The sequence below is a fragment of the Phytophthora infestans genome, genomic scaffold (genome assembly GCF_000142945.1).
Source record: "Phytophthora infestans T30-4 supercont1.3 genomic scaffold, whole genome shotgun sequence".
Classification (NCBI taxonomy): Eukaryota; Oomycota; class Peronosporomycetes; order Peronosporales; family Peronosporaceae; genus Phytophthora; species Phytophthora infestans.
The window spans coordinates 4,638,580-4,661,374 of record NW_003303756.1 but is presented as its reverse complement, the minus strand read 5'-3'; the positions used below and the strand labels follow the sequence as shown (position 1 = coordinate 4,661,374).

Genomic DNA, 22,795 nt, shown 5'->3' with positions numbered 1-22,795 from the left:
AAGCCGCTTACTTTTCTTTTCAACTTTCCGGAGTTTCCGCTTGGATCGTATCAGTAAAGACTCCAGCTCAAGGGCAAGCGCTTCTCGCTGGCCATTTAGTCCATCCGGACGCCCTTTGTCGGCGCTTAAGTTAAACTGACCAAAATTTAAGTGGAAAACTTCATTTTTGAAGAAAAAATCTGCATCAGCGTCATCCGAGAAAACTTGAAGCACTCCGATATATCTGCTTACATGTGACCCACTTGTCGTGTCTTCTTGAGCATAAACCTCGCGCCAAGCCTTCTCAGACCGCATAATACGCTGGTACAACTCCCACAACTCGCTCTCTGCACTTGCGCACTCGTCCTCAAGTCGATACGCTTGCGATAGGATTTCCTCTACTGAGAACTCTAAGGAGAAGAGTAGCCCAGCGAAACTGGGTATGAGCTCTTGTTCACAGGCGTCAGCATCAAGATTCGTCGCCAAGAGATACCGTGCGTATGCTTCGTACTCGCCAGTCTCTGCAGCTTGCAGATTTCTCATTGCGACACGCTCTTCCCACGCACGATCCCCACCCTCTGCGGACTCGTCCTGAGTCCTAGACAAGCCAACATCTACGTGCAGAATGTCCTTATATGATCGACACAGACGCGTCTTTAGCGCATTGAGAAACCCACGAGATCGCGTCACTCCAGCCGCGAAAACGGAGTCGCAAGCGAAGCGAATATGCGCTTGACGAAGCCACAGCTCGTCTCGAATTGTGCTGTGCCAGTGACCCGTTCTCACGTCGGCGGGGTTGCGTAGCCCAGCTCTCCACTCTCTGGCCATAAGAGACGTCATACACCACAGCAATCGATGGTTAGTCCCGCAATCTTCAGTCTCGTGCAGGACGTTGCGTGAATAAAAGGCGTAGATGCCGTGGTCGAGTAGAAACCGAGTCGCTGCATCAGGTGCCAGCTGCACGGGGGACAAGCCATGTCGATTCACACGTTTCAGCGTCGTGGCACCTTCACTTAGCAATAAAGAAACAATTTCTAACCGTCTTTCGGTCTCGTCGATCTGCGCTGCTACGTGCAGTGCTGTATTCCCTGACGCGTCATCGACGGCATTGACGAGATGGCGAGTCTGTAAAATGGCGTTGCGGACATCCATGACACTTTCCCGGACCAAAACGCCGTGGAAATGCCGAACAGCATCTCCAGACGTAGCGAGCACCAGCTCATTCCTGTCAACACGCTGCGAGGCTCCATTCTCGCAGTGCATGGAGCTCGGGAGACCTCCGAAAATCGATCCAGCATCGGAGAAACTACCGTAAAACATCATCGGAAAGAAAGCCGAGAGCTCGCGATAGACATCCCACGCATCGAGGCATAAATTGTCTTCCAGGAAGCCGTCCACACGCTCCCATTTGGCTGCTTTCCACGCGTTTAACACGCCAAAGAGAAGCGTTCTTCGCTCCTGGCGAGCGCAGAGAGAGCGCAGCGTGAGGAAGAGTTTGCGTTTGCGAACCAAGTGCGTCCAGGCCTCGAACGTTCTCCAGAGCAACAGCGAATCGCGTTCTTGTCTCCAGACATCGAGCGTGCGATGCAGTCGAGAGCGCCAGACCTGGCTCTGTTGTATCTTGGAGAGAGTCAGCTCCCGCTTAAAGCTCGCGTGGAGCTGCACCCATTTCCAGCCTCGGATCGATCGCCTCGCCAGCCACTTTCGCCTCTTCCTCCTCAGCGAGTCCTTCAGTGGACGCAGCTTCCGTTTGGCGCAAGCATATCGATGCAGGCGAAGTAGAATTCCTCTCTCTAGTTTCTTCTCCGCCGCGCTGTCTGCGATCGCTGCTCGCCACTCCAGTAGCACCTTCAGCCGTACAACCCGAGAGTGATGGTCAACTGCTAGCGCTCGCGCTTGTCGTTTGCGAATGATACGACGTGCAAACGCGTCAAGGCGAAGGAAATAGCGTCGAAGTCGCGCAGCTGGAGCTTTGGCGGCTGCTTTGACGCATCGAACTTGACGTTCCTGGTGGTTGTGCAGCCAGACATCCCAGTGGGGATTCGTCTGGGGGAACTGAGGCAACGGCAGCCCCAGTCGCTTACAGCGGTTGAAGCTCGCCCATCGAGCCCAGAGCTCAAACACCGACAACAGGATCTCGGCGGGCCAGCGTTGTCGCGTGCCAAAGGCCATTCGAACGGCGCGTTTTAAACAAAGCTGAGCGTTCAGCCCCACCCGTTTGTTGCCTTCATGCACGCGTTTCCAGAGTCGGAAAACGTGCTGCACGATCTTCTTCCGCACTTCTTCTCGCGCTGTTTCGTGCTGGGCGTGCAGCTGTTGCACTCGACTGCGTGTCTCCGGTCCAGACTCGACGTCCCCAAAGGCGGCACTGAGGAACGCGTTGAGGAAGGCCGCTTTGCTAGTAGTTACGAGGCTCTTCTTCTTCTTCGCTGCTTCTGCTGCGAGTCTTTTGGCTCGCTCGTCCTCCCAGTCGGACGTGAACACGAGGTTCAGTACCATTCGAGGCAGCTCCGACTGGGTTGCCGCTTGTCGGAAGAGATGGAGCTCCATCTCTCGCAGCTGGAGAGCTTCCATCACGTCCAAACGCCACGCAGTAAAATACTTGCGAAGTAACGAGCGCTGAGCTCGATAGCCGACGCGATAAGTCATGACCCAGATCTCAAAAATCGCTCGTCGGTGACGCGTTCGCCGCTGTCGCCAGGGAAGATACTTACGCCGCCGTAAATGCATCTTCCAGGCCGCTTGGAGCTTTACAGCGGCGTAATTTTGTCTGGATATATTTCGATGTCGCAGTAGGTATCGCTCCACTTCTGCATCGTCCACTGCGTCCTCGTCATCTTCGTTATCAGCTTGAAGCATCTGCATCGACGACGATGTGGCGAGTTTTCTTTCAATTTGCGACGTAAAATACGTCGGAAGGTTCGTCACGCTCTTCGCAGCTCGTAAATTACTGCGTGCTGGGCCCAATGGCGCTAAATGTAAGTTTTTATTCACAAGACGTCGTCGTCGAGCTCGGGTCTTGGCTCGCACTGAAGGAGTTCCCGGGTCTGCAAGTTGTTCCAGATACTCCAGCTTTGATGTAAACGCATTCAGCTGTCCACGGAGCACAACGCCCAGAGCGTCTCGATCTTCCTCGTCTTTAGCAGCAGCAGCTTTCTTGGTTAATAGTGTTTTTGGCTTTACAAGTTTCCTACGACTCGAGTGTTCTTGTTGATTGGTTTGGTGCATGGCAGCTACGAAGACTGGCTGGACTTCCTCGTACGCACCAGACACTGAAGTAGCAGGAGCGTACCATTCCTTCAGAGTCCGCATGCGATCTCGACTTGTTTTGTGTGATCGACGCTCAATCCTCTTCAACTCTTTGGTATCCGTTAGCCAAGTCTCCATCTCCTTCCGACGTGCCTGTCGCTCCGCCTCTCGCTGCGCCTTACGTCGAAGATCTGCCGAAAACAAATCCTGCCGATCTGCCTTTTCCTTCTCCCGCTTGGCTTTTTCGGATTTTTTGTGCTTGGCAGCTTTGCGCTGCTGGAACTTCCGTTCATAGCTCGATAGAAAGTCGGACCGTGTCGAGACGCTGTCGATCGAAACTCGACTAGTGGAAAAGGAGAAGGACAAGGAACCTCGACCTGTTGTGCTGCCATCGTCCAGACGACTAGACGCGAGGCTGCCTTCCGAGTATTCGCTGCGAACCGTGTCCATTAGTCCAACTTGAGTATGCTAGTTTTACGACGCGTCCCTCCAGTTTGAGTACGAGGTGCAACGTAATCCGAGCGATTTCGACATTTTCTCGACAGTTTTTTTTCTTACTACTGTAGTCTGCTTTCTAAGCGAAGTTGGCCGCATTCTTGGCGGCCTCCTTGGCCTTCTTGTCTTTCCACATGGCCAGATATGTGCGATAGTACTTGTGTCTGGGCTTTAGGTGCGCCCTACCCTTGTATCCGTTCAGCCTCAGTATGCCCCAAACTTGCTTAGGATCCTTGTTTCGATACAGACAGTAGTCGAGCATCTTCTGGATCAGGTACTTGGTGATCTTGTCCACGATTGGAACCTTGAACCTCTCTTCTTCTTCGGCCACTTCTTTTGCTGGATCGACTCTCAGTGACCGATGCGAGTCATTTTCGATTTGACCTTCTTGCGAGCGGATCAATGTCTTCGAGTGAAGCGGCTTCGGTAAATGCAGCTGTAAAACTGCAGCAACTAAAAGCACGAGGCAGAACACACGCATTCCTAGGCAGATCTGCGGAGTTGGAGGCGAAACTTAAACTGAATGGCCAAAACTGTTTGAAGGTCAACCGGATCAGGAAAGTGTGGATCATTTCACCTGGCATAACTCGATTTAAAACTGTTTATGCCACATCGAACTGTATTTCGCTTACTTAAAAATAAACCGTTTAATAAACGACGGCACTATTATCCCGGCCACCAAACCTTGGACAAACTTTGGTCCAAAAAAGGTAACCCTTCCCTTCACAAAACCCATAACGATAGTTAGATATAAGGGGTAAAATCGGGCGTAGATTCCGATTTTGAGGTCTATTTTTGCGTATCTGCAACCATTGATCTCCCAATCGGCCGTTTAAAAAAGGCTCTATATCTTGCAGAATTGTTTGCAATTGTGGGCTTGGCACGTACTAACATGCATGCATATTCATTGGCAGAGCCGGGATAACAGGTGGGGATTTTCAGAACCGGATGGATAAATTCCAAATATTACCGCAATTTGACGATTGTTAGAAAATTATAAACTTGTTAAAAAGAACCCGTCAAAAGAATATCTAGAGTGTAAAGAACATACAACGGGTCACCCGTTCATATTTTTAATCGGCTACAGCTTCATTTTGGACCTTCCATCTGTCATAATTAATTTGTCGACCACTGAAATGTTAAATATCTATAACAACTGAAATGATATGAAGTACAGCCTACCGAGGTGAAATTCTTGTCGTGGTGCTGCTCCCAGTGCGCCCATATAGCTGAAATGGTGCCCGTAGCAAAGCCTAAACACTCTTTGACATGATAACGAACTCCTCCTTTCCATAGATGCGGTGCAGAGGCCTTCTTTTGGCGGAGGAACTCGTAGGTCTTCACAACCAAGTACTTCTCAGCAGCAGTCAATTTCTTACCGGCGACCATTTGAAAAGTAGTGAACATTATTAGATGCTGTGAAGTTCTTACGAGAATAAATAGACACCAAGCTATCTATTAAGGGGACACACAACGAAATCGGCTCTACGGTTGCGGAGTTACATTCCTCTAATTTAAGATAAAATATATTACCATTTTTGTCCAAGCCTTTTTGGCCGGGATAATACTGCCCATGTTTGAAACCCATGATGAAATCCACGATAAATCATGGACATGCCCATGATCGGTCAGGTATTTTATTTTGCACCATACGGATCCAAATCCCCAACGCCTACCCTACAGTACCCCATTCTCCGGCTGAAGACGAGTGAGCTATAAAGCGTGGCGCCACCGCCGCCGCCGCTGAAGTCTGCCCCTCCGCTGAAAAAGCCCGCGCGCCCCGCGTAAGCTGCCACAGCGATCCGTTGGGTTGTGTAAAGGAGCCGCCGCCAAAACCGTTCGTAACGGACCGATGGTTACGACGCGCAGTTTGAGTGCCAAAAGAACCCGCGAGAGCACGGAGGTCGACATGGACGTGGACCCTGACCAGGAAATGGACGTAAGCCAGGGCCAGGCCACCAGCAAAGCAGAGGACAACAAGGACGAGGAACGCGACGGTGATGGAGATGACAGTGAAAACGCTTCCAGTGCTGAAGACGACAGTGATGAAGTGGCGCCCGCCGATGATGATGCGTTGGACGAGACCAGCGGCGGCTCTCGCCATTACGGCGCTCGCAAATGTGCCAAGCAGGCGACGAGCGTTTGTTCAGACGAGTTGCTAGGCCGCGCAGAGGACAAGTCAGATAGCGCGGCAGAGTCTGACCCTGCGCGTCGACCTCCCGGCAACCACGTCAAGGTGGAGGTCCATGTTGACTTGCCTCAAACGTGGCATGCAAATTGGGACGCGTGGTTGGAATACCTTGAGGTGTACCAGGCCAAAACTCATCAGATGCTGCGGATCAGGGAGGTGCTCACCAACAAGACCAAGAACGAGCGCGTGCTGAAGACCAAACGCGGTAGCAGTGGGGCTGGTGTTGTACCTACGGAGCTCGATCCCTACTTCCGTGTGTACATATGTACACACGGATGGAAGCCCCGCAAGTCGCGAACGGCTGGGAAGGCTGGCAAATGTGCTCGCCGCCAGGTCCGCACGACTGAATGTCCGCTGCGGTTCGTCGTGCAGTGGTGTGAGCAGGGCACCGGCTGGAATCTCCGTGTTCAAAACGGCGTATGGGTTCACAACCACCCAGTGGGCCACGCAACATTCAGAACCTACCCGGAGCAGCGTGGGGTTGGTAACCCCAACCTGCAAGATCATGTGAATGGGATGCTGTCGGCCTGCGCGCGGCGTCGGAAGATCTACGCTTTCTTGGTGTCGAATGACCAGAGCATCATCAAGCGCGATGTTGACAACTTGGTGCAGAAGCATGCCGCTGGTGATTCGTCAATGGACGAAGACGATGCAGTTGCCAGTGGGCTTGGTGCATTTGCGGCAGCGGATCCCGAGAACCTCATAAGTGTGGATGAAACTCCTACAGGTAAGACAGGGGTGATCTCGTTGACGTCCAAGCACATGCGGCGCATGTACTATCGATTTAGCGAGTTCCTGATGATCGACTGTACGCACAAGACAAACAGGTAGTGTTCATGATTATCTATATCTGATCCATGATTAATCCATGACTGAGATTTACTGAGCGTGTGCTGATCAGTACCAACTACCAGCTCTGTACGTTCATGGTGGTGAATGACCACGGCGAGGGCGTCCCAGTACAGCACTCACTACTCGAGACCAACTCGGACTGGCACATGGACCGCGCGTGTGATCACTTCAAACGCGCGCACCAAGGGCGCTTCAACATGCTGCGTGTGATCATGGTGGATAAGGATCTAAACGAGATCCGCATTTTGCGCAGCCACTTTCCTGAGGCCCAGATACTGATATGTGTGTTTCATGTGATCTCCAGGATAAAAAAACCTGTTTTGATCCAGGATCCGTTTTACATCCTGCCGGACAATCTCATCGAGTCGTGTTTCAAATTGCTGCCATTGCATAACTGTAAAAATACTGCAGTTGATTTGCGGACACCGCCTACGGCAAATTCAAAGCAAGACGCCGTCGAAGTAATCCAGATCGCGCAGATCGGTGCGTTCAACCGCAAGCAAATTGAGACCTTCCGCCGCATCTCTCAGCTTAAGGCTCACGTGGAGCAAGGGCTGGGATTGTGCAGATGGCTCCTGAACGACGCTCTCTCGGCGATGCCTGCAGCGTACCACGACACGGTGCGTTATGCCGCAGAGTACGTGTGCAAACGTTACCCAGACGATTGGCTCTCGGGTCTGCCGAAACGGTCGGAAAACCGGTGCATGTCAGTTTACACGGCCGTCCCGCCATTTTGGATGACCGATGCTGCTATTCGTGCCTTGTGTTCTCGACTGGAAATGGACTTTCCGACGTGCCGCTTTGCCGGAGACCAGAAGCCCACCGAAACCAAGCGGCGCACACGAGCGCAGCCCAGCCAAGCGGTCAGCCCTGAGGTCGCGACTAGACTCCGTGAGCTGTGTAGTATGGACGAGGTGGACACGATTCTGATCTCGGTTAATTACGAGAACGAGCATTGGTGCGGCATCGTGGTGAAGCGGAGTGCCAAGCGGATCCTGTTTTACGACCCGCTCAACACTAAGGCGTACATACGCGCGTGCGAAGAAATTGTGTCGAGCATCTGCATTCAAGTCGAGGCTCTCAGAAACTTTAATAAGTATCACATGCAGAGCCCAATCCAATTTGATCTACACAGCTGCGGCGCATTTGTGTGCTGGTTTTTTATGCGGAACGCCACGCCAGGACTCCCGACTGATATGAGCACCCATGGCCTCGTTGCGCGCCGGTTTGAATTGATGTACTATATTCTCACCGGGCGATTGCTTCCGCTGCAACCGCAAGTAGCTGCACCTGTCCTAGACCAAGATGACGACGACAAATCTCTGCCGGTAACACAGACCGCTACGGTTTAGAGCAGAGATGTGGGATGTTTGACGTGGCGGACGTTTTCAGGTACGAGGTAGCGCAAGTGGAGCGTGTTGCGTGCACCATAAAGCGGTCAGCTAGTGCGTGTGTGCGAAGCACCTGCTCCTTGGGGTAATTAATTGCTAATACACGTCATCGCTTTAACTTGACTCATTATCTCTTTCTGCCATCTTTCTGCATCGACGTGAGCTAGCGTGTTGCTCATCAGTACCTTGTCGAAATCTTTTCAAGCAGTCATGGACTATCCACGTCAAATTATAGACGATCATGGACTTTTGTACATGTGCTGTGTTTCGGGCTCTATAAAAATATGAGCTCGAGGACGCCGAAGATACAAAGATACTTTCAAATCTTGCGTAAATAAAGTATCCGATTTGATGGGTTTTCTGAATCCTGGCCAAAACATGGGATAAATCCTGTATCAATATTTAGGGCTCCATGATTTTGAACATGGGCAGTATCACCGTCCTTTAATAAACCACGCCGTATTTAAAATTGTCCGGTATTAATCCAAATAGCACCGAACGCGGTCGACATTGTCGAACACAGCACAAACTAATTCGTCAGCTGAGTAAAATTAGTTCACATTAAAATGATTTATTTATAATTTAAACATGCAATACATCTGTGCGGTACGAGCATGAATTTTTGCCACAAGTAATATATGTGCAGAAAACCTCCTAAATGGAGCGTGAAAACAAGATAATCTGTCGTACACGATATTTTGAAAATCTACCGATTTAAGTTAAACAAAAAGTAAACGTGATTTAGGCCAAACCAAGATTGGAAAAATATTCTGAGGGGTAAAAAGTTGTAGTCTATGAATTCAAAGTGGCTGTGATAGTATTAGTGATTGATATTTACCGTAAAAGTCGGCCCCAGTGCGGCAAACGGGCTCAGTGCGACGCTCCCATTTTTATAGGTGGCACATCCTCCAGAGACGGATCAATAAAGTGGTTCTTTTGCCTGTTTAGGACGGATGGCATCATAAGGGTCCGATTAAAATACCTTATCAAAACTTTTTATTGACTTTGACAAAAAAGATGATGTGGAACTGGGGCCGATTTTTACGGTAAGTCAGTAACCAGCGGGTCTATATATACGACTGTCTTCTATCACGAGGGTTGCTCGCAGTGAGCCTGTTATGATGTTTATCCAGAATCAAAACTACAGCTATCCTATCCAACGTGTTCCTGGCGATGCACCGAGGATACTGTAATGGGGTACGTAGCCTTAAGTATACCCCTAGTTACATGAAGTGTGACACGTCATACTTCGGGATATCTGGTATATGGTACCAGAGTCGTCCGAGGCCAACCATTGGCTGATGACATTGCTTTTATATAGGTGACACATAGTTTGTATATTTAACTCAAGCTTAGCCTACCTACTATAGGTACTCAGCTTACAACCTACCTTGAATTGGTCGCTTCGCTCCCTTTAGGCAAAGGGGGCCTGTGAACTGCCGCTCACTGAGAGTCTGTATACTCTCGGAAGCCAACTTTCTCTAGCGCAAGGTGCTTGGGGACCCCGTCCCACTTGGTACTTGTATTCAATCCACACCAACGCGGGTAGACTACCTGAACCTCTCTGAAGTTCGTTGCCATGGATAGAAACGACTTTTCCCATCTGAACGACTCACAGTTCGAGTCGGTTCGGAAGATGGCTGGCATTTTCGGGGTGGAGGCCCTGCAGAGCCTGTTGGCGTCAACACCGGCCGAGCAGCTCGAGCGCGTCAATGCGTTTGACGCATACGAGCAGGGTCTCATCGCGCATGAGCGGGAGAACCTACAGGCTCCGGCGGCGGAAGCAAATCCGCCACACCGAAGCCAATACGGCTGAAGGTTAAGCCGTATGAAGGGAAGGAAGGTGAGATCCTTCACTTCTGGGTCCGAGAGGTAGAGCTCGCGATGGACGCGGCTCTAATCTCGACCGAGCAACTTCGTGTTGCTTTTGCACTCTCCAACCTTAGCGGTCGTACTAAGAGTTGGCTGTACACGCGGGAAGCAACATCCCCTGGATGTTTCACATCCTGGGCTCAGCTGTGCGAACAGCTTCGAGCCGCGTTCCGCCCGGTGAACTACGAGTACCGCCAGTGTTCACGCTTCCTCTCATGCAAGCATGGGAGGCGCGAGCTGCACGAGTACGTCCAACAGATACGGGAGCTCACGGCGTCCCTAGTGGGAAACCCACTCAGCGAACACGTCAAGATGACTGTGTTCATGGACGGCCTTCGAGTGGGCTCAGCGCGTACTCAGCCGTTCCGGGTGCAGTCAAGCACCCTCGAAGAGGCGATTAATATAGCTCTTCGGAAATAATACACCCATCGCCAGGCGCGCACGCCGGCCTCAGCATGGCCTGGGAATTCTTTGTCGAATACCGAGCCCCAATGGACCCGTTTCCATGGAACTCGGGTCCGCCGAGCAGCGCGACATTCGCTGCTTCGGCAGCGGGAAGCTGGAGCCTTCAATCGCTACAGCCCCGCGGAGAAACTTCGCAGGCGGACTTATCCCAAGCCCGTCCGTAAGGGTGGCTGGCAGAAGCCAGGATCCCGGTTTCAGGGGAACACCGGAGACAAGTAGGGGCGGGGCGCCCGACTGGGGGAAGAACTATGAAGGGTGCGCGGGTGGCGCGTACCACGGGGGCTTAGTACCTGAGAGTCCTCGCACTCTCGAATCGGCGAAGAGCAGCGGCGGGTTATTCGTAGGACACGGATGTGTACGTGGATACGATCACCCCTTTAGAATCTTGATCGATTCTGGGGCGTCGAAGAATTTCGCACGCTGCCAGACTGTTGCTCGTAATAGCAACAAGTTGTCCGAGGCTTTGAGAGAAAGCAAGGGCAGCGGGAAGGTGTCAGTGCGACTGACCGACGGGAAGATCGTCACGGCCCCCAACATCCAAGCGGATAAGGCCGTCAAGTTTGAAGAATTTGACAGCCTCGAACAGTTTACTGTTCTCGACATGAATCTGATCCTGGGCATGCCCTGGATCGAGAAGCACGAGCCCTGGATCGACTGGCAAGGCAATCGGTGCCAGCCACCCTGCGCAGTCCGACGGAGCATTGGTGAGTCATGTTCCCACCTCTGTCAGGACCCGGGGCGCACGCAAGGGTTGCCAGGACACCGAAGCATCCAGCAGATGCTTGGGAGTCGTCAACGTATATGACGACTCCGAGGACGCTTCGATGCTGGCGGCGCCCAGAGGAGGCGCTAATCAAGTGGGTAGCTTAGGTCCACAAGCGGGTAGCATAGTTCCGCAGACAGCTGCAGCTGTCATGAACGCTGGTAATAGCATGTTCAAGGCGGATAACAGCGTTCCACACACATTCGCTTGACCTTAGCTGAAGAGGAAGACGTCGGATACGCTTCCTGATTAGGTAACATAGTGCCATACGCGGTCGCCCAGACCTTTACTGAAGAGGAAGACGTTGGACACGTGTGGGTAACACAGTACCCCACGAGACCTCGAGTGTCTCGGATGTCGGCGCTCCGACATCCCCAGATGTGAGTAACGAAGTTCCACGTCACGGCCGCCGTCGATGACGACGCCGCCGCCGTCGATGACGACGCCGCCGCCGTCGCGAGTCGGATCTGAACCTCGCTCAGATCGACGTCGCTTCAAGCGACTCGGCGTCAAGGACCCGGGCTCCTCCGGCACGGCCGGTGGAAGAGTGTTATAACAGCTTCGATGGCGAGACTGGTTTACCCGTCAAGGCATCTGGTGTCCACTTGGAGCCGTTGCCAGAGGTTGCAGATATACTGAACCTCGAGAAAATGACGGTCAAGTCTTTCCTAACCAGCCTCAAGGCTGGAAAGGTTGCCGAGATGGTGCTCATAGTACCTGAGACCATTCGGGAGGAGCTGAACTCCTCCTCTGTCTTGGACGAGGACGTCCTCGAAATGCTGAGCAAGCAGGCCATTCGCGCTTGGGTTTTGAGATCGTTAAGAACCCCAACGATTCAGTGTAACTTTGGTGACGGAGTATGCGGACGTGGTGAACAAACACCCACCGACCCAACTCCTACCAGATAGAGATGTACGGCATTAGATTGATCTCGTGTCTGGCACAAAGTACTGTGTCACGAGACAATGACCTCTTCCGCGCGAACAGTGCGAGGTCATCGATGTCCTTTTCGCTTCGAAAGCGAAGGCAGGCATGGTGCGGGAGTCAAAGTTTCCGCATTCGATGTTATATTTCTGCGTTCGGCAGCCGAACGGGAAGTGGCGTCTAGCTCACACTTATAACTAGCTGAACAGCGCGACGGTGCCGGCCCAGACACCAATCCCACGAAAGAATGTGTTGTTGAACAACACGGCCGGAAGCGTACTGTACAGTGCGCTGGATTTGGTAAACGGATGCTATCAGATCCTGATGCGCGAGAGCGACATCCCTCTCACCGCGGTGAGCACTCCAAGCGGCATGCTTTGGGAGTGGCTTGTCATGCCATAGGGCTTGTCTAGCTCCCCAGCGACATTCAATCGCCTGGTGACGCAGCTGTTCAGGCCATTGCGCGCCTTCATACAGACGTACTTCGACGACAGCTTCGTATATAGCCGTGTCGAGAGAGCCAAGACGGCCATGTAGGTGCCGTTGGGCACCTCCGTGGAGTGCTGGACGTGATGCGAGGGAACAAGCTCTACGCCAACATCGACAAGTGCGTCTTCGCGTCGCCAGAGATAAAGGCTCTCGGTTAATTTGAAAGAAACGTGGGCGTTCGGGCTGATCCAGACAAGGTCAAGGCCACAGCAGCATGCCAACGCCCCGATCCCAAAAGGATCTTCGAAAGTGGTTGGGCTTGGCCAACTACCTTCTTAAGTAGAGCGCGGGGGACGCAGGCTTCGCTAAGCCCTTGTCGGGCCTCCTTCAGCAGGACGCTTACTGGCGCTGGGAGCAATAGCACCAGGATGCCTTGAGCAGCATCAAGGCCAGTCTCCAAGAGGCCCCTGTCTTGGCCCTGCCCGACAAGATGAAGCCGTTTAGCGTCGTCTGCGATGCCTCCGCTATGCCATCGGATGTGCACTGCTGCATGCCGACACGGCTGGACATGCACAAAGTATCTCGTTCCAGTCCAGGCAGCTCAAAGCCGCCGAACGGAACTACCCTGTCCATGACAAGGAGCTCCTGACAATGAAGTATGCCCTTGTGAAGTTTCGTGTTCACCTTCTGCGCTCTAGGCCCTTCGTGATCTACACAGACCACACATCCTTGAGGACGGCGACTAACTCGCCTCACCTCTCCCAACGGATGGCGAGGTGGCTGTCCTTCTTCGCTGAGTACAACTTCCGCGTCGAGTACAAGACGGGCAAGCTCAACATGCTTGCGGACGTCCTCTCCCGGCGTCCAGACTACGAGTTGGCCCACACCACCCGGGTGACAACGGATCTATATGATCGGATACGCATGACGTATCGGGACGATGAGGCTGTCGCGACTATCGTCAAGCTCCTCGCAGCAGGAACGAGCGCGAAGTCCGACTGGCTCTCGTCGCGACAGCGCTCACGGCTCCACCGATATGAGTTAAAGGAGGGCCTCCTCTATTACCGGGTGGAGCCCACTGATCCTCCACGGGTGGTCGTACCCAACGACGAGGATCTGAAGTTCGACATCCTCGCGGAGGCGCATGACGCGCCCTCCAGCGGTCACTTGGGCCGCGAGAAGACCTTTTTGTCGGTCTCTCAGTCCTTCTGGTGGACCCACATGTACAAGTGGGTCGCCCGGTACGTCAAGACATGCGAAACATGTCAGCGGGTCAAACACGCAGGGCACTCTTCGGCTCCACTACAGAGCCTGCCCGTACCGGCTGATTGTTGGAAGTCGATGAGTCTTGACTTCATCTTTGGTCTTCCCGCCGACGGACACGGCAACACCGGAATTTTGGTGTTCGTGTGTCGGCTGAGCAAGATGGAACATCTTGATCCAGTACCCGTTACCGTCACAGACGAACAAACCGCGAGGTTGTTCGTCGATGGCGTGTTCCGCTATCACGGTCCCCCGGAGACGATTGTCTCGGACCGAGACCCGAGGTTCACGGCTGCCTTTTGGAATACGCTGTTTCCTTTACTAGGAACTCGTCTGCAGATGTCCACAGCGGACCATCCACAGACAGACGGTCAGACGGAGCGCGTCAATTGAGTGCTCGAGGACACTCTGCGCAGTGTGTGCGCGGAAGTACCACATACATGGTCGACGCAGCTTCCAGTTGTTGAGTTTGCGCTCAACAGCGCAGTGCACGCGTCCACGGGGTTCACGCCATTCTACTTGAACGGCTTCTGTCGCCCCAGAGCGCCTCTCACTCTTTGGGGAGACACTGCATCCTCTATTCTGAGTGGGGAGAGGCTCGGAAAGCTCTTTCCTCACAGGTCTCAGATGTGAAACCAGTTTCGCCGCGGAAACAAGTGGAATCCTTTGTGAATTCCAAGCTGAGCGTTATCAGCAGGGTCCGCGATGCCATGGCAGCGGCCAAGGACAGACAAAGGAGTACTCTGACAAACGTGGAAGAGGAGACCTACGTGTTTTTAAGGTGGGAGACTTAGTGCTATTATACACGAGAAGCCTACCGCTAGACACTGTCAGCTCTGTCGGCAGCAACAAGCGGAAGCACCGCTTCATTGGACCATTCACAGTCCTGGCCAGGCATGGTGCGTCGTACACCTTCGACCTGGCCTAAGTCAATGACGACGCACCCGACGTTTTACGTTGGACGTCTTAAGCGGTACTATGAGCCGCAGGGAGTTGCTAACTCGCAGATCCACCTTGGCCGAGCTCCTCGAAGCGAGGGCCGGCCACAGACGTCGACGAGGGCGTCGGAGCAGGTACCTAAGCCTCGGTCGGAACAGCAAGGCTGCGGTCAAGACCGTACGCAGGAGGGGCCCCGTACGAACGGACTTCGGAGCCACACGCTGAGTACGTCGGGTACGCACCATACGCGTACGGCTGGGAGAGCGCCGAATGCGGCTCCGGACGTGGCAGCAGAGTCTCGATTCGTCGGATCATCCGGAAGGCCCCGTCAAGAGCGGATGAAGAGGCCTGCCGGTTTACCCGCAGATGCAGGCTCGAGACCTCACGCTCCAACAGGTCCAGGCGGCCCGTAAGACGAGCGAGAACGCCCTGATTACCGGTCTGGGCGGCAGCATCCCCGCCAGTCCCAAGGCCAAGTGCAGTCTCAAGCACGAGGACGCGTTGACGAAGGCGTTCAACCTCAGGGCCCTGCGTCGGACCTGCAGGAGAAGCACTCGGACGCGTTGGCGAAGGCGGTCAACCCCAGGGCCCTGCGTCGGACCCGAAGGAGAAGCACTCGGACGAGGTAGCGTTCCGGAGGCGCCGAGTTCTCGTACTCGTACGAGGGCACCTCCTCCCCTGCTTGACCGGAACGGAGAAGTCTACTACCACGGGGAGCGGATTCTCCATGAGCAACGGCGTCGCGGTAAGCGACGGCTCCTCGTGAAGTGAAGGGGTTATGCCCACTCCGAGAACTCGTGGGAGCCGATTGAACGGCTCCTAATTGACTGCCCGGAGACTGTCGCAATCTGGGAACAGAAGCGGCGCCAGCTTCATAAGTAGTCCGGGGCTTCTTGCCCGAACGGCTACGGACGTTGACGACACGGCATACCCGCGCTCATCGTTAGCGCTAGAAGCCGCGCGTTTCAGGATGTCCCTTGGCAGCATGAGCTTGCTGACCAAGTGGGCGAACCGGACACGAAGATCACGCTGGTCCAGGATGCGGGACAGCAGCTGATCTTCACGAAGCTCACGTAACTTAGTTGAGAGACTCCACCCAAGCCCATAACATGTCTTCACATATGTTTCAGTTGGGACAGTTCTCGGGAAGAACCCAGGGATAGCACCAGCGAGGGTAGTGACCACCTCGGTTCTCGGGCTTCTTACGAAAAGTCCTGAAGTTGCTAAGAGAGATTCGATGCGGCGCGAGAAGCACTCACCGGGCCGCCCCCAAGCTGTCGACAAACAACTGATCCCTCTGGACCAGTGTACGTTCGCAAACGCCCTTAGAGGTGTGTCCACCAACAAGACCACGAGGAGCGACGAGAATCACGAGTAAGAGGTCAGCCCCAGAGCCCCCCTCGGGAGGCCAATACCCTCTTGAGCTGATGACAGTTCCCTGGCTGACTGGTGCCACCAACGGATCCCCACGCGTACGCTGGGCAACTTAAAAGTCCTCCTGCTGCTGGCTGAGGTAGTTGTGATCTCCCGGGGCTCAGGGATAGCACCCTCTTCCTCCTCTTCCTCTTCATCCGAGGAACCGAAGAGGTGCCGATAGGAGTACCCAGTCTCCTTCTCCTCGCGGAGTGAAGACTTTGAAGCTGTGCGCTTCTTGGAGGGCTTAGCGGCTTGGCGGCATTGGCGGCCTTAGCACGCGCAAGACCCTCGGCGAGTGAGAGATGTTTGCAAGGTTTCCACTCCACGTCGTCGCCAGCGTTGGGAGAGTCCTTAAGTCTTGGCGGCAGGACTCTCAGAGAACACAGAGGTCCTGGGACTGTGATCACCGTGATCACTATCGAGAGTGCGCACGCTGTCGTCGTCGTGCTCGCTGGGCACCGAGGTGTGCCCTTCCACGGAGCGCACAGAAGCGTCGTGATTGCTCCCGGACTCGGCCTGGACCTCACTGCCCGAATCGAGCTCATGTTCAGCGACCCGCGGGTTCGGCCGATTGTCTGAAGAGACGGAAGGTGACAGAATTCGGCGCTTGCTTGCAGCTTGCTCACAGCCGCGTCACCAGTTGAGCCGATCGCCTCCGAGGCCACCTTAGTATCCTTCTGGAGTGCGGAGCCTTTGCCGTGAGGCTTAGCGCTCTTGGCTTGCGCCTTTCCGGCACTAACCCTGGAGCGTGTCCTCGCACCGCTCTTCACAGTGCCACGGGGCATGATAACAGTCGATGTGGAGACCAAGAAGAAGAGCGCTGAACCGCTGCTCGAGGCTCTAAATGTGAAGTGGGCCTCCGCCGCGCTCGCGCAGCCAAGGCGATGTATTTCGACTTTGAAAATAAAAGTTTGTGACGTACACTTCTTTATTCAGATCGGTCAGTAAGCCGAACCTTTGTGGGGGAGGATGTAACGGGGTGCGTAGTCCTAAGTGTACCCCAAGTTACATGAAGTGTGACACGTCACACACTTCAGAAGTATGACACGTCATACTTCGGGATATCTGGTACATGGTACCAGAGTCGTCCGAGGCCAACCATTGGCTGATGACATTGTTTTTATATAGGCGACTTATAGTTTGTAAATTTAACTCAGGCTTAGCCTACCTATAATAAACTCAGTTTACAACCTACTTTTACATTGGTCACTTCACTCCCTTTAGGCAAAGGGAGCCTGTGAACTGCCGTTCACTGAGAGTTTGTATACTCTCGGAAGCCAACTTCCTCTAGCACAAAGTGCTGTGTGACCCCGTCACAGATGCCAACATGTACTTCATCCATGCTGAAATAGCTATTTCGTCCAAATATCTATTTTCTAACGCTCGTTTGAGCTTGCCAAGGTGTGCTGCCACAATATTGTTTCTTTGTCAGAGCTGCATTCTAGCTTGCCACTATGACACCACGTTCAGCACCTGTTTGAGAATGCAATTCGGCGTGGTTGAAGCGCTATAAGTGGTAATGTGGCTAGTTAAAGACACATTTGCTGCGGGTGTATAATTAGTGTGAGTTTGCCGATGGAGGACGAAATGCGGAAATAGTGCGGGCTATATTATTTACGCACCACACTAAGGATTCTCAAGCACTAAATGCACTGATTGGGGTAGGTTCTTAGGCGAACTGATTGCCACTGAGATCGCCGTACGGCACGCGCATTCCCAGAGCGTTGCTTTGGTTACCGAGATCCTTGAGCTCCAGGACAGTCGTGTCGGCGAAGAGCTGAGAGACCCTGCTGTCGTCCGTGCTGGTGACAAGTAGGTCGTTCACATGAGTCCCGACGACTGCCCGTCACATTTAGCCTTAGCTACAGACCCACCTCCGTAATACACTGAATGAACCCAAACCTGATCAGTACACGGTGCTAATGATATGCCAGAGGCGCCCAGCATGCTGCAGACCGTATAGACTCTTACCGAGAAGTAGCTTAACTTCATCCACGCTCTTAGCTTTGAGTGCCTTGAACTCCTCCTCCGTGATGACAAGTCCATCGGGGACGAGCAGCTCAATCTCGATGCCCTCCTCCGTCGTCGGCTTTACTTACACGTTTGAAACGTCTCCGTCTCTGGCAGGAACCTCTTATATGAACGCTACGGCAAAGATGAACTTGACACCCGTCATCGTCATCATAGCGACGAAACCGAGGAAGACGTTAATGGCGAACTTTGGTTTGCTAACACAGGCGACTAGTCGAACCGTGTATCGCTCGATCCGTCCCATGCCCGTTCGTTTCTTCTTGTACGTTCACTTGGTATGCAAGCGCACAATACCTGGCAATCACTTGACGAACTTCAACGTGCTGTGGGCCTTTAGAGCTGTGATCTCATTCAGCTCAGCTTCTGCTCAAAGCGCACTCTCAGCACGTTTTTGCGACTGTCTTGATTTTTGATTCCGGGTCATCAGCGTGCGGGTTAGCACTATCAAATTCGGATACGATCAAAGCCACGGGGTCACTGATGAGTCTCGACTCGCTGACCTCCACGTCTTTATCGGCCTCGGAACGATGGCACGACTTGCGGCGGGAGCGACGAGATCTGCGCGGTGTGGAACGCGCTGTCGCTGGCGTCGTCGTCGTAGTCGCTTCAACGGTCTGTGTCTTCCCGTTGGGTATCTCCTTCAACACGCGAATGTTCTGTAAATGGCGCGTGACAACGACCTTTTTCCGAAGGCAAATACAGCCTGTACACCTTGGTCGACTCGTTCTTGTCGACAATGACGCCCTCATGCACCCCCTTCTTCATAGCGTGCTTGCTCGGGCCACGAAACACCGCGCACTTGAATTCGAACACAACGATATCACGAAGATTTGGCGCTTGGACAGTCAACACCTCGAGTGGTGACATTCGATCCTAACTGGCATGTGACGAAATTCGGCTCAAAACGTACGTAGCGAAAACAGCTGCATCACCCCAGAAACGCAGTAATAATCCTGAGCCAAACACCATGCACGAAGCCCTGTTGAGAATCGTGCGGTTCTGGTGTAGTGCTTCTCGTAAAAATGCAGAAACGTTAGGCATGCCATGCTCAAGCCGTATAAGCTACGAGCGCACGGACAGGTGACAAGGGGTGACTTCGATGTGCAAGATACTCAGAGGAGCCACTATCGAGCGTTCGTTCGTGCTCCATAATGGCAGTGATGCGGCCGTCCAAATCGGAATGATGAGACTGGCCGGATTTACATTCAGTGCCACTATACTGGCGAGCCACGGCACGAACGCTCGGTGTCAGTAGGAGGCCATTTTTGCGAAGGCTCGGCGGCAGTTTAAATGACGAGTGGATGCAACTGTTCATACCAATGCTTAAGAGACTTGTCGACTGGCCGGCGCTCGCCAACAAACTTTAGTACCCTGTCTGCTCAGTTCGCTGAGGCTTCGGTCTCGCTATTGATGTCACGGGGGTGTGAAAATAAGACGTACCCATCGGCAATATATCTCCAAGATTGGAGATCAAATGAAGCTGGAGCCGCTCAGCAGAAGCGAAAAAAGAAACGTTGGAAGGCCTTTGGAGCGATCGGAATTAACTCGGGGAAACAACTTGTGAGTCGACCTACGGTTCAAGACGAAGATCCGTCCAAGGTTCCGCTTCCGCGGACACCAAATCAACTCCCTCGTCCATCATCAACTAAGGTTTGGGTTGTCCGCGGTGCTTTCGACACTATCGAAGCTGCCCCGTACTTTTCAGACTCACACATGGTGACACCACGCTCGGAGAGTCGTACGTGACGTATGATCACTGATAACGGGGGTAAAAAGGCCGTCAAGGTGGTGCACAAGTTTCGGGGCGACGCTGTGGACGACGTCAAACTACTACCGACGATTCATCGTAGTAGTGACCACGATTTGCTGGCCTCTGTTTACGAAGACGAGGATCTCCAATCCGAGTTGATACGACAGCTTACGGAGATGGCCGTGCTGAAGGACATGGACCCTACTCCGCGGATTAAAACGGGCTTACACCGCCCGTTAAATCGCATCAAGCCGTTATCAGGCTCGCGAAACAAGAGCGAAAATTCGATGCAGTGGCTTCGCACTTTTGTGTACGAAATGACGAGTACGCATACCGAAGACGAGAAGAAGTGCATTCTGCTCGAACTTAGTCTTCGGGACGGTGTTATTCATTGGTTCCGTCAACCTCCGAAGAAGACGAAGCGCGAATGGAGACTGCTGAGCCAGGGCTTATCCGTTAGAGTTGCTCACAGTTTACTCAGACGGCATTGTCTCGCTATTACTCGGTCAAGCGCGACCGAAACGAGCATCTCGGCGGCTACCTGAATCGACTAAACGGCTACGCCCGGAGTGCTCGTCTTCAGTTTGAGAAGGGCAGACGTGACGCGAAAGAGCACGTCCAACAAAATGTCGTGACGTGAGGAGACGACGCGATGACAGAGAGTCTCTACCAAAACCGCGTGGCTGACAGTCATGAACTCGAGGAGATCATTGAGAGCATTCTCAAAGGTAAAGAGCACATGTCCAAGCGTGATGGATCTTCACGGAGCTAGCGCGCCCGCGATTCGCGTCGGGACGAGCCAACGGAGATCCATGATGTGACCGTCACGAGTTTGGTGACGACTGCCGCAACAGGTCAAGGGTTACGCTCGCCGAAGCTTCGCTAGATGATCTACTAGTTGAATTGGAGGATCGCGAAGCAAACACGGTGGTACCGAGCGTTCGGATGAAGAACGTTGCGGTCACGATGATGATATAATGATTATCAGTATGATGATGCCGTCAACGACAGTTTCCATGGTGCCGAAGACAAGCACTTCGCTGCTGCCAGCGTGATTGAGCGTCGTGCTGCCGCTGAAGGGACGTACGCCCGTTCGGACAGCCGTCAATCACGGGGAGTCACCCCAGATCGAGAACGAGGCTGCAATCGAGATCGCGGTGAAGGCGAGTGAGGCTTCGATCAAGACACATGAGGGAGACGCGACTTCACTCGGGACACGCGACGCCTCTAATATGGGCAATGTGCTGCGTGCGGTAGAATAGCAGCTCCGCTCACTACTCCAACAAGCGGTGCAAGCTCTACAACCAAGTTCATGACGCTGGACAGTGCGAACGCTTCCGCAACCTCCAGTATATGGCCCAATTCGTGCGTACAAAAGGCACAAAGGAGGAGCTACCTCCTGACCTCAAGGCCGTTGTCCAAGAACACCATTGAAACTAGGCAGCCCGCTAGCTACAACTGGATTGGTTCTTATTGAGCTGCTACAGTTTGCCGAGCCTTCATTGGAAGCAAAGTGTATCTTTGCTTTCATGGGGCAGAGGGAATGGCCCATTGATTATGTAACAAGTGTGGACGCGATGGTATGTGAAAAGGAGAGGTTTCAATCCTCGGTGGAGGTGTGGAAGATGTTTGGAGTGTGCTGAAGATGATGCAGACACTACCGTGGATTCGTTCGATGTGGTGTCGAGCGAAGCGCTGGACGAAGCCAAGGGTCACTCCAAGGCGATGAGGTTAAACCCTGGAGAGATACAGGGATGGCGGTCGGCCAAGAAGCTCGACCGACAAATATGGATGCGGGCCCTGGTGCAGGGCGCCGTGAATGACAGGCGGACGAGGTTTCTCGTCGACGCTGGAGCTAACATCAGTGTCATCACCGACACCTTCGCTAAGAATCTACGAGTCCGTGATGTACCCGACCATGGACGTCGTATCGACATACAAGGAAAATAGAGAAGGCGAGGTGTCGACGACACGACGAGCACGCGTGAAGAGATCACGCTCGAATGGGAAATGGTCTACGAGTTCGAAATGTGGATGATGGCACATAGTGCTGACGTTGACGTGGTGCTTGAACATCCCCGTCCGCATTCGGCTGTATCTGCTCCACGGCGCTGCTTAACATCCAAACGAATTCCGCTGACAAAGACCAAGAATATGTTCGACAGTGAAGAATACGACTCTCTTGTTAACGCCGGGCCGCCCGAGCGTTTAACTATACAAGACCATGAGTGGCAAGCGTACCGACTAGCAAGTCGTGCTGGAAGAACATATACAATGGGTACGACGAACAGAGAAGCTAATCCCATCGGTAACGAGGTTTCGAGGAGGACAGTCTCAACGCTTTCGGCTGACCAATGTGTCGGACCAAACGGTGTATTTGCCGGCTCATGATTTGGTTGCTGTGCTGATACCAGCCGGAGATTTTCCCCGTGGAAAGGTTATGTGCGGCTGGATTCTCAGAAGTATTGGGACTGGCAGATACTCGCGTACGAAGGATGTCGCGATCGAGAGCTGTTCGACAATGAGCGAGACATTTACGAGCAGTGGTTGGCTACTCAACCACTCGCGGTGGAGCGACCTGATTTTCCAGATCCTCAAAGAGGGATGACCAGGTCTCGAGAGGACTCGGTAGGTTATGGGACGACCCGAGTTGCGTGTGCAGAACGATAGGCGAAGATTGTGCAAAAAAACGTGAGTGTGACTTTGGACGAAACATACGTTTCTGTGCCCCGCGTGCTGACGACTGAAGGGAATGAAGCCACAAAAGACATATAAGCTGACTTCTT

The 22,795-nt window shown here is 53.3% G+C and overlaps 3 protein-coding genes across 3 annotated transcripts; all 3 read right to left on the bottom strand.

The window, feature by feature from the left end:
* Window positions 1–50: 50 nt before the first annotated feature.
* Window positions 51–3,678, bottom strand: PITG_02898 (uncharacterized protein; the record flags this gene model as incomplete). The annotated part of the gene is made up of 5 exons (XM_002907715.1): window positions 51–87; window positions 137–212; window positions 300–506; window positions 624–1,805; window positions 1,899–3,678. The coding sequence occupies 5 exons, from the start codon at window positions 3,676–3,678 to the stop codon at window positions 51–53; spliced, it is 3,282 nt and encodes a 1,093-aa protein (XP_002907761.1).
* A 124-nt stretch (window positions 3,679–3,802) lies between these two features.
* On the bottom strand, window positions 3,803–4,204 carry PITG_02897 (secreted RxLR effector peptide protein, putative; the record flags this gene model as incomplete). Its single annotated transcript, XM_002907714.1, has 1 exon — window positions 3,803–4,204. One exon carries the CDS (start codon window positions 4,202–4,204, stop codon window positions 3,803–3,805), a length of 402 nt encoding a protein of 133 aa, XP_002907760.1.
* Window positions 4,205–17,897: 13,693 nt separating this feature from the next.
* Window positions 17,898–18,413, bottom strand: PITG_02896 (uncharacterized protein; the record flags this gene model as incomplete). The annotated part of the gene is made up of 3 exons (XM_002907713.1): window positions 17,898–18,067; window positions 18,200–18,317; window positions 18,378–18,413. The coding sequence occupies 3 exons, from the start codon at window positions 18,411–18,413 to the stop codon at window positions 17,898–17,900; spliced, it is 324 nt and encodes a 107-aa protein (XP_002907759.1).
* Window positions 18,414–22,795: the final 4,382 nt, after the last annotated feature.